This window comes from Crocuta crocuta, unplaced genomic scaffold, assembly GCF_008692635.1.
Source record: "Crocuta crocuta isolate KB4526 unplaced genomic scaffold, BGI_CrCroc_1.0 scaffold369, whole genome shotgun sequence".
Lineage (NCBI taxonomy): Eukaryota > Metazoa > Chordata > Mammalia > Carnivora > Hyaenidae > Crocuta > Crocuta crocuta.
Window position 1 is genome coordinate 2,334,196 of NW_027529441.1, and position 18,823 is coordinate 2,353,018.

At 37.5% G+C, this 18,823-nt stretch overlaps 1 protein-coding gene across 1 annotated transcript in view; it reads left to right on the forward strand.

Annotated features, from left to right (window-relative positions):
• The window catches only part of GRIK1 (glutamate ionotropic receptor kainate type subunit 1), a 147,125-nt gene that overhangs the window by 96,032 nt on the left and 32,270 nt on the right, over window positions 1-18,823 (forward strand). The window contains exons 10-14 of the mRNA XM_077760197.1: window positions 2,148-2,261; window positions 4,052-4,255; window positions 4,910-5,133; window positions 10,827-10,945; window positions 15,072-15,289. Of these exons, the coding sequence (XP_077616323.1) occupies window positions 2,148-2,261; window positions 4,052-4,255; window positions 4,910-5,133; window positions 10,827-10,945; window positions 15,072-15,289 (879 nt within the window). The remainder of the gene's footprint in view (window positions 1-2,147; window positions 2,262-4,051; window positions 4,256-4,909; window positions 5,134-10,826; window positions 10,946-15,071; window positions 15,290-18,823) is intronic.

Genomic DNA, 18,823 nt, shown 5'->3' on the forward strand with positions numbered 1-18,823 from the left:
AACAGACTCTAGATGTATTTAGCCTGAGTTATGTTTCCTAGAAACAAAGGTCTTTCCCCACACAAAAAGTGGGAAAAGGGGGTACAGGTTGCAAAAAGCATGGAGAAAAAGTAGTCTCCCTTTCCTGATTTTAGAGCCAACCAAAGAAATCTGAAGATTCCTAGACTCACACAGATGCTGTGTGTATTGTATGCATTCTATGACAGGCATTGGCCTTGATGGTGGAAAGACTGAATGGTTATTAAAGGTGCTGTCCTACATCCCAATCCTGCTTCTAGGAACCTCATTACAGATAGGCTTAAAATACTTCCGAATGCAGACACTGCCTCCAGGCCCCCATTTACCTGGACCTGTCTCCTTATTTCACCAGCCAACTAACTCTTACTAAGTATAGAAAGAGAACAGTGACATTAAAATAGTTTACACTGGTGTGTGAATGTGGGATAGTCCTTGAAACTTTCTCAAAAATGTACATTTCTAAAAAGAATATTTGTCAAGTTAAATGAATTTCCAGCTGCTGTATTTAGACAATAAATCAAAGTAAAGAAATAGAGAAGGGAAGAAGAGGCCTAACATTCCCACCAGTGATATTTTATTTAACCATGAGAAAAGCCTTTGTATCACCATTTCGCTGGTGAGGTTTGGGGCATAGCACGGTTAATGAACTTACCCAAGGTCACACTGCTGGTACATTGCAAAACTAGGATCTGGACAAAAGTCTGTCTGTTAAGCTTATCTTCTGCCCAGGTAGGTAATGTCCTCCCACTGAGAGAATATATTTAGGGATGAAGGAAAGGACCACCCAGCCAACCCCAGACTCTGTCCAAGTGTTGGTGTTCATCATCTGCCCCTGTCTTTCATGGATACACTTTATCTGTCTCTAAAATAAACAAACAAACAAACAAATAAATATTCCACTCACAATTCATATTCTTTCACAACAGAGTAAGCCTGAAGAAATTACTGGGGCAGTCATTTCAATGCCCTTTAATATTAACGTTTGTATACCCCTTAAAATGATCAAGATTTTCATGTGCATCTTCTCATTTGATCTTCTCAATATCCAGATGACGCACTTTACAGTTAGAGAACCAAAGCTCAGAAAGGTTACCAGCTTGCCCAAGGTCACACAGCAGCTAGATTGCCCAGCTCTGAAGCACATCTGCATTCTGTCTGTCTCACCAGGCTGGCAATAAATGCTTACAGAAGGCTTTCAGATAAATAGTTCCCTGAGGCTTTTCTCTTGGTTTCCTCCAGAAGCTAAACAAATCAATGAACTTCTACAGGGCCTACTAATGCAGGAGTGACTTGGCCACTGGAGAAAATTGTGGGTCATCATTTTTTAAAAGAGCAATGGGTTTCACTGACTAGGAATCACCATGAATGATTCTGTGATAGGAAGATCAATGAGCCATAAGAATGAATACCCTCACTGAAGGAGTTCATAGTCAAGTAAACAGACACAACAAGTAAACAGAAGAATAATAGAGGATGAGCCTACAGCAGAGGTATGAGCAGTCCTAACAGAGTCCATGAGAGACACTGGATCCTCAATGAAGCCAGGCTCAGAACTTAGTCTACTGTTCATCCACACTTTTGTCTTACATTTATTTTTTCCCTTTTATATGCCCCATCTCTCCATCATCCACCTTGCTCCTTTCATCCCATTCCTTATAAATTTTAAAGCTACCGATGGTACCACTTTAGCTATGTAAGGTTTGTATCACTAAAATGTAAGCTCCCCTAGGGAAGAAATTCTTGTCTGTTTTGTCCATTGCTATGTCCTCCAATGCCCACAACAATGCATGGCATAAAATAGGTGCTCAACAAATACATGTTGGAAGAAAAATTTGGGACTCCTCTAAGAATTCATAATTTAAAAAAAAAGAACAATGAACTTAATAAATTAACAAACAAAAAGACCTCTCCCCACTCTATCCCAAATGGGACTAATTTTCCCCATTCTATGTACACACTCATTCCTTCATTGTTTCATTTTCCCACAGTCAGTAGCTTCAGTGTGATGCTCTGGTGTCTTCCCCAGACTCTAAGCTTTTGTGTCCATTCCTGGTATAGAAGGGGCCTCTCTTTGCTGTAAATGGGGTCACTGACAGCCAGCAGCCTCTGATGTATTGTGTTCTGTGTAGATTGGGATTTGGAACTCAAACAGTGGCCTTAACATGACCGATGGCAACAAAGACAGGTCCAACAATATCACCGATTCACTGGCCAACCGAACACTCATCGTCACCACCATTTTGGTAAGTTGACTGTAATTCAGGGTGTCTTATCTGGACTCCTACCCTAGATTTTGAAGAATTCTTCAGCTATCTTTTTCATGCCAACAACTTACCTGCAAATGTCTATTTTTAATTAGGACACTAAAAATTTATATTTGTATGTACCTATAATTGCATTGAATTAGAAGCTTCCAACAATGTTCTGAACATCTCTCACCTTGAATCCATTCTCATCTTGGCCCTGCTCCACTCTCTAGCTCTATCCAGCTAGTGTCCCTTGGTCTTTGGCTGCTGGTTGGTTTCAACCAAGGAGAGACTCTGGCAAGAAAGTAGGGAGAGAGGAGTAAGAACATCCAATGGTTTTCTCAGAACTTCTGTCCTTCACAACCACAGCTCTTATTCTGTCCAATGACCCTGCTTTTAGACTTCTGCTGTCCTGGACTCGAGGAGCACTCTTTCTTCCTGCCTGTCTGAGCCCTAAATGCTGGATGCTTCCTGATTATGCTGGTCTCTGGATGTCAATATCCCACCCTTCCTCTGACCAGAATTCTTATTGGCTCCTTTGACGTGCTCACTTTTCCATAAATAACCCGTTTACTAAGGGGCTTTTCAAAAGCCCAGGTAAGGATACTTCCTGCTTCCTATTAGAATCCTGATCATACCCCTAACCAGTCATTGTATATCCATGAGTTGTCCATTCTTTCTCTTTTCCAACCCTAACCCAAGGAATAAAAGACAGGAGTTGCCACCTCTAAAATCTTCACTTTAGACATTCTTGCTTTATTTGATTCAGTCCATAGTGTTAGACCAATTTATTTCTAAAACCGTTAACTTCTGAGATTTGTTCATCCATGTTAACAGTCTTGCTTTTCTGGTGACTACTTTCTCAGCAACTATCATACGGAAATGTAGTTTTCTCTTTCTATCAGTTTGTTTGAGGATAAGCCTAAATAGGTCTTAAATGTCTTGAGGAAAAAAATGTATAACGAGAAGTAAAAGGACATATGGGCAATGTAATTATTATAATGTTATAAAATAAAATAAAGTTTCATTTAGCCAAATGAGAATAAGGTTAAAGATATGTGATAGTGAAGAAATGTCCATTGTTCATACAATAAGGGATTTACTATGGAAGTGTAGAAACAAAGAATTACCAGATATAAGATTTTAGGTGAGTTCAAATAAGAAAATAGAACTGATAATATAAGAAAACATAGAAATAGTCTTTGAACAGAATACCATGAAGGAAATGAACCAAAATATATAGATAAAAGTGAATATTGAAATTGATTTAACTAATTTTAAATGAAAGATGAGGAAATGAGAATATTTAGTAGGTGAGAAGTTTGAAAAGCAAGAGGATATATTTGCTGATTTAGGTTTTCCTTTTTGTTAGTAGGTAAAGCTCTTATGTAAAAGCCAGGAGGGAGGGTCAGCCATGCAACAGAAGTTTGAGTGTGGGTACAGATGAAGGCCAGACACGCAGACATCTTGTCCCCCATTCCCCTCACTGCTGAACCTCAGGTTCACAGCCCTGCCCTCAGCAGTGGAAGAAAACATTCTCATTTACATGCTGAGGAGGGAAAGTAATATGCTCTGTATATGTGGAAAATGCTCTGTATTGGTAGAGTGTATAGGGAAGAAGATGAGTTTAGGCAGGAAAATGACTGACTAACTTCTTTATTCTGATACCTTAATAATCATTTTCAAATATTTTATATCTTCTGTCTGTGGATGGGAGCTTGTGTAAGTAAATTGTGCCTTCCATTATAACAGGGTTTTAGTTTTCATATTTGGTGTGTTTCATATAGGAAGAACCCTATGTGATGTACAGGAAATCTGATAAGCCTTTATATGGAAATGACAGATTTGAAGGATATTGCCTGGATCTGTTGAAGGAATTGTCAAACATCTTGGGCTTCATTTATGATGTCAAACTCGTCCCTGATGGCAAATATGGAGCCCAGAATGACAAAGGAGAGTGGAATGGAATGGTCAAAGAACTTATAGATCATGTAAGCAAAAATGCATCTCTTATAGCTTAGTTTTAAGTGTCTGACAAAATGCATGCCAAGAAGTCAAAGAAAAAGAATGATTCTGAGTCAGCGTTGGAGGAAATGTTACACTTACTTGAATCCTAACAATGGTTTAAAAAGTAGGAGACCACAATGTAGGAATAGCGTTTGCTTACATAAAAGGGCAAGTAAGGACACAAATTGGGGGCAAAAATTTATGGATCCATCTGTCATACTGAAAAGTAAACCTGAGTGATTCTTAAATTTGATAAAGAATTCTACAGTTAGAAGCTCTGAGCAAAGTCTCATCTTGTCAGCTGATTTTATGACCAACTGGCTCCTTTCTTGCTTTGTTCACATGCCCTTTTTAAAGACATACCCCTGCAGATGTTTCCTCCATATAGTTCCAGAATGTGTATATGTCTGTCTATCTGTGTGTATTTTATACCTTATGGTTTCTCTTTGCCAGTAACTACCATTTCACAAACAACTGTGTAAATCAACTGCTTTTATACTAGAGCCAATCATTACAGAAGCTTCTTGCATGCAAAGCATTTGGAATTAAGAAATATAGATCAGGAGTACCCAGAAATGTCAAGACATTTGCTGGGAAACGAGACAACCAAGACAATGATTTCAAATTTGCTTTTGCAGAAGGCTGATCTGGCAGTGGCTCCTCTTACCATTACCTATGTTCGGGAGAAAGTCATTGACTTTTCCAAGCCCTTCATGACCCTGGGTATCAGCATTCTCTACAGGAAGCCCAATGGTACCAATCCAGGAGTGTTCTCTTTCCTCAACCCCCTGTCTCCTGACATTTGGATGTATGTGCTCTTAGCCTGCTTGGGAGTCAGTTGTGTACTCTTTGTGATTGCAAGGTAAGTTCAAGACCTACTGAATTTACAACAGCTCTTGGTCTGCCTCGGATTGACATGTATGCTCTAGAGATAAACATAGGTTAAGAACTTTAAAGTGTTATTTTAGTTTTGCCTACTGCTCCATTCTGTCAAGTTTGCTCTCACAAAAGCCACGCTGTAAATGAATATCTTCTTTATTAAAAAATAAACTTACTTTTATAGGACAACAGGAAGATATTTTTTATATTAATTTAACTTTCTCAGTATTTCAAGCAACATAAAATGTTCATTTACCCATTCCCCCTGAATTATATTATAACGAAAGCAATGGCTCGGCTAATAAATCTAAAACATTTCAACAGGAAGGGTAAAATGCTGTCCAGATACTTGACCCCTGGAGTATTCAGTTAAGCAAAACAGAAGAAAGATAGCTAGTAATTGTTGTAGCAAATGAGAAACACTGGGATGAAACAAGGTTATAAATCCTCAGGAACAAAGCAAAAAGCTTTGATTATTTTATAAAATTTATTTTCTAAAACTTTAGAGAATTAAAGAGAATTCTAGAAATAACTATGAAAAGCAAGATTACTAGCATGTAGAGTCTAGAGGTATGAAATATTTATGCTACCATTGATGATTCAGTTTAGGTTTTATTTTCTGAGATAACTCTATATTTAACTATTCCACTTTACACAATTCTTCAAAGGACTTTTATACCTTTCAGTAGATTATATTTTCTAAATACCTTTGATGCTGAATTTGAAAGAAAAACAGCTATTTTATCTTTCTGTTGGCTTAAACATTTGATATCCCTAGATAGACCATGTAAAAAAATAATTGCTTTTGTATGTCCCCCACTCATTTTCAATCTTTTTCATCTTTCAACAAAACTCAGTGAACTTTTTTCCCTGATCAATTTTTGTTTTCCCTCTAGGAATTTCTATGAGAAAAATTCCTTCACACTAGTTCTCTGTCATTGTCCACTCTCTGGTTTTGATTAATGCCAGGTAACTCTTTCCCTGGCATAATTATAAAGAAAGCTAAAGAAAATAACCCAGTCTAGAAAAGTCTTAAAGATCCATGAGGCACATATGGTCACACTGAATGAATGTGTGCTCTCACATGTGGGGATTTATATATTCAGCAGGAAAAAGTATTTTCTCCATACCCCATACCTTATCATTACCAGATCCTAGATCATCTTTCAGATTTTGCCCAAATATTATATACTTTTAAGTAATGACCAAGGCTCTCTTTACATATGTCTTACCACTATATATATATGTATATGTATATGTTTATATATATCCTCTGATATATAAGTATCCTCTGATACCTTACTGCACTAAATCAGTGGTTTCAACTAGGAGGGATTTTGTCTTTCAGCTAACATTGGGCCATGTTCTAAAAACGTTTTTTTGCTTATCACAACTGAGAGTGCAAAATGCTACCGGTAAAAAGTGGGTAAATTTCATGGATGCCACTGAACGTCTTACGTAGACACAGTTCCCAACAACAAAGAATTACCCCCCAAATGTCAATAGCACCAAGATTGAGAGACCATGCTTTAAATAATTAAATTTGGGTATCAAATTTTAAAAGATAAGTTGCTGACCTTTGGAGGTGCATTTGTCATTACTGGCTACCAGGTGAAATTAATACTGCCCTAGAATGGCTATTTAATAAATGACTACTCGATGTGCATTGTAACAATGAATAAGACATTTTACATTGGCTTATTGTTCCATTCCTCTGCTTTGGGGCCCACATCTGTTGGGTGATATTGGAGACAGTTAGAACAATCCAAACAGCAGAGTGAAGTGGGCTTCCATATCCCCCAGTCTGCAGCAATGTCTAGGCAGTGATGCTGATGAGTCGAAGAGGCAAGACAACATTGATGACCAAATATATTATTTAGCATACTCATTTGATCATGGCTAGTGGGAAACAAAACATGTCAGCAGCATCCAGAAGTTTTCATAAGCATACAGGCTGGAAGTACCCCTTTACACCAGAATATGTCAAAAAAAATGTAATATTCAGTCACTTTCCCCTCCTTATGTTGGCTGTTTCTCCATCAGCTGTTAGTGACCCAGAGCCCTATATTTTCTGACTTCATTCTATTTCTATTAAGACAGCATCCCTCCCCACCCCCGCCAATCAATACTATCCACTCAGTATTCCTACCCACCGACAGCACCATTTATAAACCAGATCTTTATTTAGCTTATTTTCCTTGTTGCCTCCTACTCACTGCCTTTCCTCTCATTCTGGGTTTTGGAAAAGTAGAATTGCTGTGCATCCAATGCACAACTTGCAAACAGCATGGTGGTGGAGGGTGGAAAGTAACTCCCTGCAGTACACAGGTGCACTGCCTTGGGGATCATCCTCTCAACTACATTCATCTCTACCCTTGAATCCATTTCTACTTCTACTTCATAAAGTAGGCACTAAATATATTTTGGGGGCGATTCCCAAAGGCAAAATCCTTGTTGAATACATGTGCCAATTCACTTTTACTTCTAACCATCATAGCTTGAAACCATGAACTTGGTACTCTGCATCAAGAAGCTAAGATGTGAAATGGCTTTCTGCTATCACCTTAATGGTTTGCATTCAAAGATAGTGAAGGAGAAATAAAAAAGTTAATCTCATAATCATCTTTAGCTCTAGAGAGGCTTTTGAATTTGCATTTTGAAGTGTATCCTTTTATGGTCTTTTAAAGGGGAAAAAATAAAGCCCATCACTGCATTTAGGCTAATGTTCTCACTAGATAGATGCTTAAAAATCATTTGCTAAACTGAATTGAATTCATTAAGTTAGACAAACTAAGGAAACTATAAAAGTTTAAGTTACTATGACTTGTTTAGTATATGATTCTACAAATGTGCATGTCAGTGTTTTTGTTTTGTGGTTAACATTTTTTAATTACTTTTTGAAAACTATTCAACCCCAAGGATTTATGTCCATCATGAACACAGAATTTAAATAAACCAAATATCCAGACATAACATCTGCTTACGTTTTATGATTTATGTTTGCCTTCCTAAATATGCCTTCCAACATTTTTTAAGTTGGCTTTGGCAAAAAACAAATTGACTGCAACTCAAAGGTGAGAATACAAACCCAGAGGTTATATCATAAGCTCAGTGGAGCTGTCTCCTTTAAATGATAAACAGATCCCTCTTTCTTCAGTGTAGTCCAATATGCATAAGAATCCTTAATTAGAGATCTTCAGTCTGAATATTGTTTTATATCTTTCATTCAAGTAAAAGCTTGGCATACATCAACATAAACCCAAGATGAACCTTTATATTTCAACACAATGCTACTCCTTTATATGCAAATTTTGACATAGATTCTAAGCAAATTTGTACCTTTCTCTGTCATTTTACTAAAGATCAGTATCAATTGGGGAACAGCAGCTTCAAAATATCATCGGTGCGGGTCATATATTAATTTTCCCTCAGCCTTCCTGGTGCTGACACTGCTGTCACACCGGCTATCTTTATCAGGCATTGGGCATTCCAAGCTGAAATAATCTATATCCAGGCAACAGGTGGGTCTATCGCATTATGGAAAACGAGCGTCTTACAGCACAGCATCCTACTGATACTTAATATTCCTCAGTCCAAACCCCCAATCACTCAGAATCCTAAGAGAAAGAATCTAAAATATCTCTGCAGACAAGGCAGAATCATACTGCTGCTTAGACAGTTTTCCTTTTTTCCATAGAAAATTAGATTAATTGTTCACTTAGAACTGCAAAGTATGAAACACTGACACAAGACCAAGCTAAAAGCAACATTTCAGAGAGGAAAGTGGTGAGCTCACTGATCAGAGCGTGCATGAGGAAGAAATGCCTGAATATCAGGGGGTTGGTGGTTGCCAGGTTTTATGGTCTGTTTAGAAAACTCCTCCTTTTGAGTGCATAAGCTTCCTAATTTATTGCGATTAATATTTTAAAATTATTGTACAAGTGACAATGATATTGTTAAAGTAACGGCATCTTTACTGTGCATACTGTTTCAATTAGCGGGTTCATTAATATTGGTATTCATTTCTTCAGCTCAGCAAACTACTGTGGTTAGACGAGTGTATAAATTCAAAACTTAATTATATTGTTGAAGCAGTAATTAAAATGTATTGGCATGGCATTGTCAATTACAGCTATATTCGCAAGCTTCACAGGACCCTGCGCTGTGAGCCCTGCAGCTGTGGAGAAGGCACATTAATGAGTTGGATACCATTACTGTGGGGTAAACTATAAGGCTGCTATCTCGGTACCCCTAACACTCGATGGGGAGGCCCTGTACACTTTTCAGAAGGTGTCCAGGGTTTTAGGGAATGGTTTTGCATTCAGAGGAACTGTCTACCCAGTTCCTTGTGCATGATTCATAGTGTGCCCTGCTTTTCGTTCTAGATAATGTATTCACCTTAATCCCAGTTCTCCCCATTGTGTCAGCAACCCGCTATTGTTTACTGCTGAAACCTTATGGCTGGAGAGCATTCCGTATGTTCTCATCGGTTTTATGGGGTTTTAACATTACTCTAACGCTCCTGCTTGCATTAAAAGGACCCAATGGCAAATGGCAAAGCTTCCAGTGCTAAGAACTCCTGCATTTTAAATCATTTCCAGATCACTTTGCAGAACATCTGCTGAGGTCTCTTTGGAAAAATAACTGCCCCTTGGCAAGATAGCCCTACAAAATTACCACAGAGCAGGCAACTCCTTGGGTTACGGAGGCCAGAAGATGTTTCAAAAACAGAAAGAACCAAAAATCTCTTCAATTCCCCTAGAGTTTTATTTTCACACATGCCAGACATAACTGGATTCCCTCTTGTTTACAAATAAGGAAACTGAGGCCAGAGAGGTTAAGTGACTTGTTGAAGATCGACTTCCTAACTCGCTAAGGTTGCTAATCAAGTGACTGCAGTTCGTCATCCTATCAACAAAATAAAAACAAATCCAGAGGGAATTTTGAATGTAAAACTCTCCAGTGAGACATGCTATAGAGTTAACACTCATGAACCCGTATCCCATTCTCCTGGCCAGGGTACTTCTAAGTTTAAACTTTGTCTCTTCATTGAAAGATTGTGATTTTTCTTTCCATATATGAACTGTGCTAGAAAAAAATTGAATATACCCCAAATCCAGACCTTCTTTTTGTTCACTAATTTTTTCATGCTTGAAGGTCCTTTGATGCTTTATGAAATCATTAAACCACATACTTCTTTTAAGCATCTGTCCATAGACGCCCCTCAGAGGCAAGTCACTCCTCTTCTTTGTATCCCCCAGCCTCTAACAACACAGCCTCTTGACACTTGGTATCAAACGAGTTTATGTGGCTGTCATTACTTCTCGGTGGGGTAAACACTTGGGATGAGTGAACCTTTATTTACAGCCCAACTACTTGTTCAGTAAAATGGAAATGAATGAAAACTCACAGAAATTCAGGAAACGTAGGTCGGAGACGTACGATTCCAGCCAACCAAAGCACTTTGCCTAGAAAGAAGAAGTTTGGCAAATATAATGTCTCAAGTCTCCTTTGAAATTTGCCCACCAAAGCTGTAAGTTGATGGATATGGCCTTTACTGTTTTGGTCTGATTACTTTCACCATTAATTGTTGGGTTTTCTGTATTGTTCAGCAGATTGTTCTGGAGCCACACATATTTATCTGATGTTTACAGACTGTTTCTGTTACCTATGCAGGTTTACACCCTACGAGTGGTATAACCCCCACCCATGCAACCCTGACTCAGACGTGGTGGAAAACAATTTTACTTTACTCAATAGTTTCTGGTTTGGAGTTGGCGCTCTCATGCAGCAAGGTACATCGGTTGCCCATCTTAATCACATGCGTCCCAGAGTCTGCTGACAGGTTTTGTTGCTGGTAAACTCCACCCTAAAGCGAGAGGGTAGGCTGAAAAAGCATCTCAGGAATAAAAAAAAAAAAAATAGAACCTTACTTCCCAGCCAGTTCTAAAAATAGCAAAAATTAAAATATGACCTAAATGGAACCTCTCTGCTATATTTCTAAAATAAGACTTTTATCAAGCAGTGAACACAAAAGTTCCTAGAAGGAGGTAAAGGTTACAGTACCTTAGAAATGGTTTACAAATTTAGGTGGAGGTATCAGATCATTCCTTTTCAGCCATGACTCTGCAAGTCAAGGGTTTGAAAGGAGTGGAATTTGAATCCTTTGAAAATTAAATTGGCTTACATTTTTCCAACAGCTGACAGTACCTAAACTGTCACCTAATTACCACTCTAACAACCATACTGGGATCATCTTAACTTGTAACTTTCCACAATCTTCCTCGATTGGTAACCATAGCAACAGTAAACTCTCAAGGTTGAGGAAATGAGATTCAAACCATGGAGTTGTAATACATTTTCTATATTTTCTGTGATATGGGGGATTTTGATTTTGTTGGGGAAGGAGGAGGGAGTTGTTTTAAACTTTGGAAGAAATCCAACGCTTTCATGGATTTTCCTCAGCTTTGATTCTAGGCGTATGGTCTAGAAAAGACTTCCCAAGATTAAAAGCATTAATTTAAGAAAATCATAAGTCACAGATGCTGTAGTTTTAGAATAATCTGCTCATCTGACAATAAGCTGCTAAATAAATTGGCAAAGGAAATTCAACAAGAATATACATTAAACATGTTTGTTATTTGGGCGTGAACCTAAAGCTTTTATATGGGAGTTGTTATCGTACTGCTGGAAATGTTTACATTCTGTGTCTACAAATGAGAGAGAGAGAGAGAGAGAGAGAACAAGGGTCTTTAGTGTGGGAATACCAAATATTTGAGTAAAGTGAGTAAATCCTTTCATCTGCCAGTTCAGCATAGTTTATGTGGGCACGGTTAGATAGGTATGGACATAGCACATAATTTACTACGAATCACTTGTGTAAGTTTAGAGCATAGCACAAAACATTAAGTCCTGCAGGGAAACCCGTTAGAAGCCATATCTTGTTCTACCAATGCATTTAAGTTTTAGGGCATTTACTTCATAAGCAACTACTTTCAAAAAATAAGGAGACTGACCTCTCCCCCACATACTATAGCTTGCCTTTCTATACCATTTGAATGGAAAAATATAGACATGGGTCTTACAGTGCATGCCACAAGTCCATGCAAGTACATAGGACCACGACTGCCTTGTGTCATATGAGTGCACCCACTTCCCCAAATTCTCTTTCATATTCTGTTTGGAGTTTACCATCATCTACAGCAAACCGTGGGATGCAGTGTCTGCTAGTTACCACTACCTTGGGTACATGACAGTCACCAACCAGACTCTGCTTGTTTTTCAAGAAGTTTAAAAATATTTGCCAGCTGAAATAAATATTGTCATATACAAATTTGTGGTACTGATGACTGCTAGTGCATCTGTCCTTAGCATGTGGCATTGGGCCAGGTAGCTAAGTTCTTGTATCAACTGTTGCGCCCTCTCTTGTTCGCAGAAGCTTGTCACTGTACTCAATTGGAAACCATTTTGTTTAATTTCTTTTTTAATGTGATGATCAGACTTTCTCTTTTCTACAGAGCGTGAGCAAAGTCTGGATCAGGATTGGCTGTCATGTCTGCCGTAAAAGGCACTAAAGGGACTTCAGCAAGTATTGTCTCTCATCCCAAATATTTTCTAATGATATTTCACTCAACTTTTATTGCTTTCATAACTTCATCCTCTCTACTTCTGAACTTGGACAAATCATTTCTATTTGAGGAAAGCCATTTCTAAGTGTTTCAATTAACGTTGAGGGTCATGAAAGTCACAAAGCTGTGTGAAAATTTAAAAAAAGCCACAATGACATATCCAGAAATCTAATTTATACCATATACTCAGGGTTTAAAATGCAGCCTAAGTAGGTTTCTACTAATTATTTTTTTTTAATTTCCACAACAACCTCATTAAAAAGTACATTTATTTTAAATATGATAAATGTGAATTTATATTATTTATTACCTTTCAGTGGTTAGTTATCAATGTGTCTGTCCAGTTCTGCTGCCGCATAATACATAATTATACAAATAAATCATTTACCTTATCATATTACCTTATCTTTTCATGAATGCAACCAAATAACATAAGGATAAATTTACAGCAGAAAATCTATACCTATAAGCTAAGAAAATATATATCTATTAACTGTATTACTTATTTCCCATGGCTATTTTATGAAATAAATGGTATTTTAATGATAAGCAACTAAAGATCTAAATAATATCACACTGCCAAAAGGCTGCTAGATCAATTAAGTACAAAGATATGAAACAACCTTGGGCACTAAGCACATGCAGACACCCACAGGCATATAAATCCCATTAAACCACAAGATTAAAACAGCAACAAACTATCCCACTAAATCCTTGGAGGAATTTAATGGAAACTATTATAAATCTGTGTAATATTACACACCCAAATTCAAACAAACAAAAGAAGGAAATACAAATCGCAATGAAACTATTTACCTCATTAAAAGAGAATAAAGCTCCTAGATTTCTTAAGAGCATTAGGAAAATATATCTGTTGATTCAAAGCCCAGAAACTCTGCCAACCTTGATCTGCTTATCATGAGCCTCGAGCTGGCTTTGATTTCATGAGCAATATGTGTGTCTGTTTATAGATTAAATTTGAGCATAAACTCATTTATCTGAAGATTGTAAACTCCAATTCCCCTTTCCGTCTTAACCCATTAACTACAAAATTTAAAACATCCAATCAGAATAGTGAAAGAATCCTTGAAACCAGATATTTCACCCACTCTACTTCACCATTTGGATTTTTACATTTAGGGTATTTTCCTTCCACTTTTTAAATAGTCACGTAAACTTTTCATGCCCCCAAGTTCACAGAGGAAATACTAAGTACAGAACCATGGTGAATTTCAGGCAAGCAGAGTAGCCAAAATCTACTCATGAGTCAGTGCAATTGGAGTGAGCCCTGCATATCCCCTTCTGCCCCTTTTAATTCTGCTACTGGATTTATTGACATCCATAGCTCAGGTTGACCAACAGTTTTGAGCTAGAGAGTTTCACAAATGTTTACCCTTTGTGTAAGTAAACTTGACCCATAGACCCTTTCTTTTAGAGAGAAAGAGTCTCTTGGAAAACACGTTAAGTGCCTCTCCATGTTATTTTTCACAATAATAATCACTGGATGACATATAAAAATGGATTTTTTTTTTTTACCAGAAAGAGCCCTTTTCCACCTGAGAAACAGCTAGTCATTGACGTATAATTAAGAAAAGAGCACTTTTAAAAGACAAAAGTATGGTTTTCAATGAATACATTTGTCTCAGCCAATTAAAGATTATACATCAGAAAAAAATAATTTTGACTTTAAAAATAGCTTAAAACAATGAAAAATGATTATCTTCTGTCAAGTTTGGCTTTATCTTATTTCATTTTATTGTAAAATCTTAATGTTTTATTAAAGTATATGTGACAAATGGCATAATATGTTAATCTTTTAAAAGTTTCTCATATTCTTTAATCTTAAATAAAAATGCCTTAGCATTTCAAAGCTTCCATAGCTGTACAAAAACTGAGAACATTTTATTTCACACAATAAGATACATATCCAAAAGTTTAATAAAAGCTTCCAAAGACTTTTCAACAAAAACAAGCCAAACAAATCAAATCTAAGCAACTAAATTAACTCTATAAATTTTAGACATAGAATATCTCAGGGTTAGACACATTTAATACCATCAAATGTCAATAAGTTGCATTTTAAGCAATAATTGTGATTCGTGATAATATTATTTAGATTTTGCACTAATTTCTAAAAAATACTTCTATTTCACCTACACACAGAGAGCAAGTCTTTTATGGCTTTATACTTTTCATGTCACAAAAATGCATTATCTCTCTAGACTAGTGTTGAATCGTGAGTCTTCTCTCTTCTCTTAACTTTAACACTTTTATTCTGGTGATACCATCACAGGATCAGAGCTGATGCCCAAAGCTCTATCAACCAGAATAGTTGGAGGGATATGGTGGTTTTTCACCTTAATCATCATTTCATCCTACACTGCCAATCTGGCTGCCTTCTTGACAGTAGAGAGAATGGAATCCCCCATTGATTCAGCAGATGATCTGGCAAAGCAAACCAAGATAGAATATGGGGCAGTCAGAGATGGATCCACAATGACCTTCTTCAAGGTAAGAAACTGACAATGGGTTCTCAATGGTTATTGCATACTAGGGGAGGGAAATGTGGAATAAAAGAGTCTCTCTCAAAAATAAAGATGTGGGGCAGTTAAAAAAAAATAATAAAACTTACTATGACGCACTCCCATTACAAGAACCTATGTGTCCTCAGCAGTCAGCCTAAAGCAATTTCTCTGATCCCTCCATCCCCAGTTTAGTACACTCAGATCTACAGATCACTATCTTTTTGCCTTTATACTAGAACAAAAACAAACCCAAAAAATGCTGTTTGCTGAATACAGCCCAACCACCCATTAACTAATCACTCATGCATGGAACCCCTAAAATAAAGATTCTTTAATTTGAAATTCTGACAATCAGAATACAGAATACTTGAATATCATGGTTTTGTTCTTTCTGTTCTGTATTTGATGAGATAGAAACAGATAACAAATAAACACATTGATACTGGAATTTATTTGAAGATTCAGAGCCAAAAATTTCTGATGGAGTCCAGTCAAATATTGTATCTACACCAGTGAAGACAGTGCCCCCAGGGTAGCCTGAAGCTTTCCAATAGCCTGGAGTGCCTTCCAAGGCACCGAAGGAGAATTAAGTTAAAGTCAATATAGTTTCATTGTCAAGTGCATTTCATTGTTCAAGTCTTTTGAATTACTTACTTAGAGTGATGCAACCGATTTCTTCCTTGCTTATGGAATAAGCCTTAGTACTTTTATTATGAAATCTCAGATACAGTAGGCCCCATGGGTAGGTGGGGGTAGTGGGATTTCAATAGATCTGGAAGGTGTAGAGATAGCAAAAACACCTTAGAGATCATGAAGGTCAGCCCTTGGCTTTACTTATGAAGAGAACAAAGCCATCAGAAGCTAAATTATCTGTTCAAAGTCACAAACATGGTCTATGACAAGGATGGACTAGAACCTTCTTTTAAGAGGTAACTGTACATGTGAAGAAAAAGAAAAATTAAAACAGTAGTGCAACCAAAATAAATTCTAAAAACACCTGTGTCAAGGTGTCACACCTAGATTACCAAAAATGAAGTTGTCACCCCAGGATTGAGTCAATACTAATTTAGGAACAAAAACAAAACAAAACAAAACAAAAACTATGGGTGAAAAAAGGAACACTTCTTTGTTATCAGCATTGGTTCACCAAAAACAGGTACTACCTATGCAGCCAATTTTATTCAACAGAGAACAATTATAAATAAATGAAATTAACTTTGTTTTAAGAGTAAATTATATCCAGAGGTTTATCAAAAACAGAGTACCATAAAAAGTTAGGATTTGCTTTCCCTCTATGTTAGAAAAATAATGATTTTTAAACATTCTGCTCATTTTAAGAAATATGTCATTGATTTAGTGAATGTATAAAGTATAGTGATTGTTTCTTCCCTGGACAAGTGTTGTTTTAAGGACAAACGACATTAAATATATGACTTTCCCAGCTTCTGAAAGCTTGGGTTTTTGTAAAATCAATAGTGTGAAGAGACAGAAGTTACTCCAAGCTAGTGATTCATCATGATACTTGTCAGAAACCAGGAAAGTTACCTGCAAGGCATACAGGACTGAGGGACATTGCCAAAATAGAATTGGTATGTCTGAAAAAATCTCTGAAATGATTTACCTCTTTTAACACTATCAGAAAGTTTTAAAGTATCAGGAGGTAGATAAGTAGAGGCAGAGAAGATTCTACTACCTTCTGGATGTATACTACAAATATAGGAGAGAGAGGCACCCTTTGCAAAAGTGATGGATCTGACGTTGCTACTGTGCAAATCATCTGTGTATTCACAAAGCATCCCTTAGCCTCACTGTGCTCTCTTTCTGCTCACATGCCTCTTTGTATATAAAGGGTGCTGGTCCCTATTATTCCAGCAGGACCTGGGGGTGGCCACATTACAGTGTGTTGGACGGTGCATTTTCCTACAACAGTCATGAGCTACTCTCACAACCTCTGCTCCCTGGGTATTTTCAAAGAAGGTTCCTGCTTGCTCCTTGGCCCTGAAAATGAGGCACGAATGAAAGTGATCTCTCAGGTCACCGGGCAAATGATGAGTCAATAAGCATCTCAGAGAGGAAGAATGTGATCATAGTACCAATAACAGCAATGGAGAGGAGCAGCATGCCCAGCACACTAGCTCATAGCCATGCACTCGGTTTCTGAATGCTCTACATAGATGATCTCATTTGATCCTTATAAAGACCATATGAGGCAAGTACTGACATTATCCCCATTGTACGAAGAAAATGAGGCACAACTCAGTTAAAAACCTTGCCCAAAATTTATGAAGCTGTCAATGGAAGAGGCAGGCTTCAGGCAAACTTCAGAGAATGCTACAAGGTAAGCTCCCTGAAGGTAGAGAATTTATGCTGTTTGCCATTACAACCCCAGAACCTAAAGCAATGCCTGGTACATAATAGACACTCAGAAAATATGTTTTCAAAAACCAAATAAATGTACTAATGAATTCTAGGAAAGATGAAATTCCATCAGAGGAGGGAGGGAAGTGTCTTCGTCCATTCAGGCTACTGTCATGAAATACCACAGACTGGGTAGCTTATAAAAAATAAAAATAAAAATAAAAAACAGAAATGTGTTTCTCACACTTCCAGAGGCTGGAAATCTTAGACCAGGGCATCAGCATGGTTGGGTTGAGGGCCCTCTTTCAGGTCACAGACTTTTCGTTGTATCCTCACATGGTGGAAGGGACAAGGGATCTCTCTGGAGTCTCTTTAATAAGGCACCAATCCCATTCATAATGGCTCCATCCTCATGATTTAAACACCTCCCAAAGGCCTCATTTCCTAATATCATCATCTTTGGGAGTTAAAGATTCCAACGTATGAATTTCAGGGGGGATACATTCAGATCACAGCAGGAGGGATAATAGAGACCCACACAGGAAAAGACACTGTTGCCATGTTCCTTGATTTACAAGTTAGCTTGTAGCCCAGCAACAATTCCTTATTTATCAGGAAGGAATTTATTTGTAAAAAGAGAACAAGGTCTAAATCCGATTTAGTTTTCCCCTTGAGGGAGGCAAACTGTCAGAAAGCTTCAGAGGGATACACGTTCAGGGTTTTTAAGCTGGATTACTCCACAAGGGAAAGAAACATTCCAGGCTTTCAGCTCTCAGGGTAGTTCCACCTGGAGTCAGTGAGTGACAGTAGTTAATGGTCAAAAAAACTCAGTCCTGACCCGGCTCTTCATTAGTGTTTCACCTCTGCTGTGCCATCAGGGCTTCCTCCCTCCCTCTCTCTCTTAATCAAAGACAATATCCTCTCTTGGGCTGTTGAATGAATAAGAAAAACCATCTTGGCTGAGTCTAACCCGGCACATTCTGATCCATTGCTGGGTCATAAGCCATTTGTTCAGATGGGTCTCATCTCCACTCAATCACAAGGAAGCTTCTGATAAGAAGCATTTTCTTACCACACACAGTATAACTTCAAGTGCTTTTGTTCTCAGAGGAAGAAACCTTTTTTTTTTTTTTTGCTACCTTTCACAGCACAGAAATGGTAG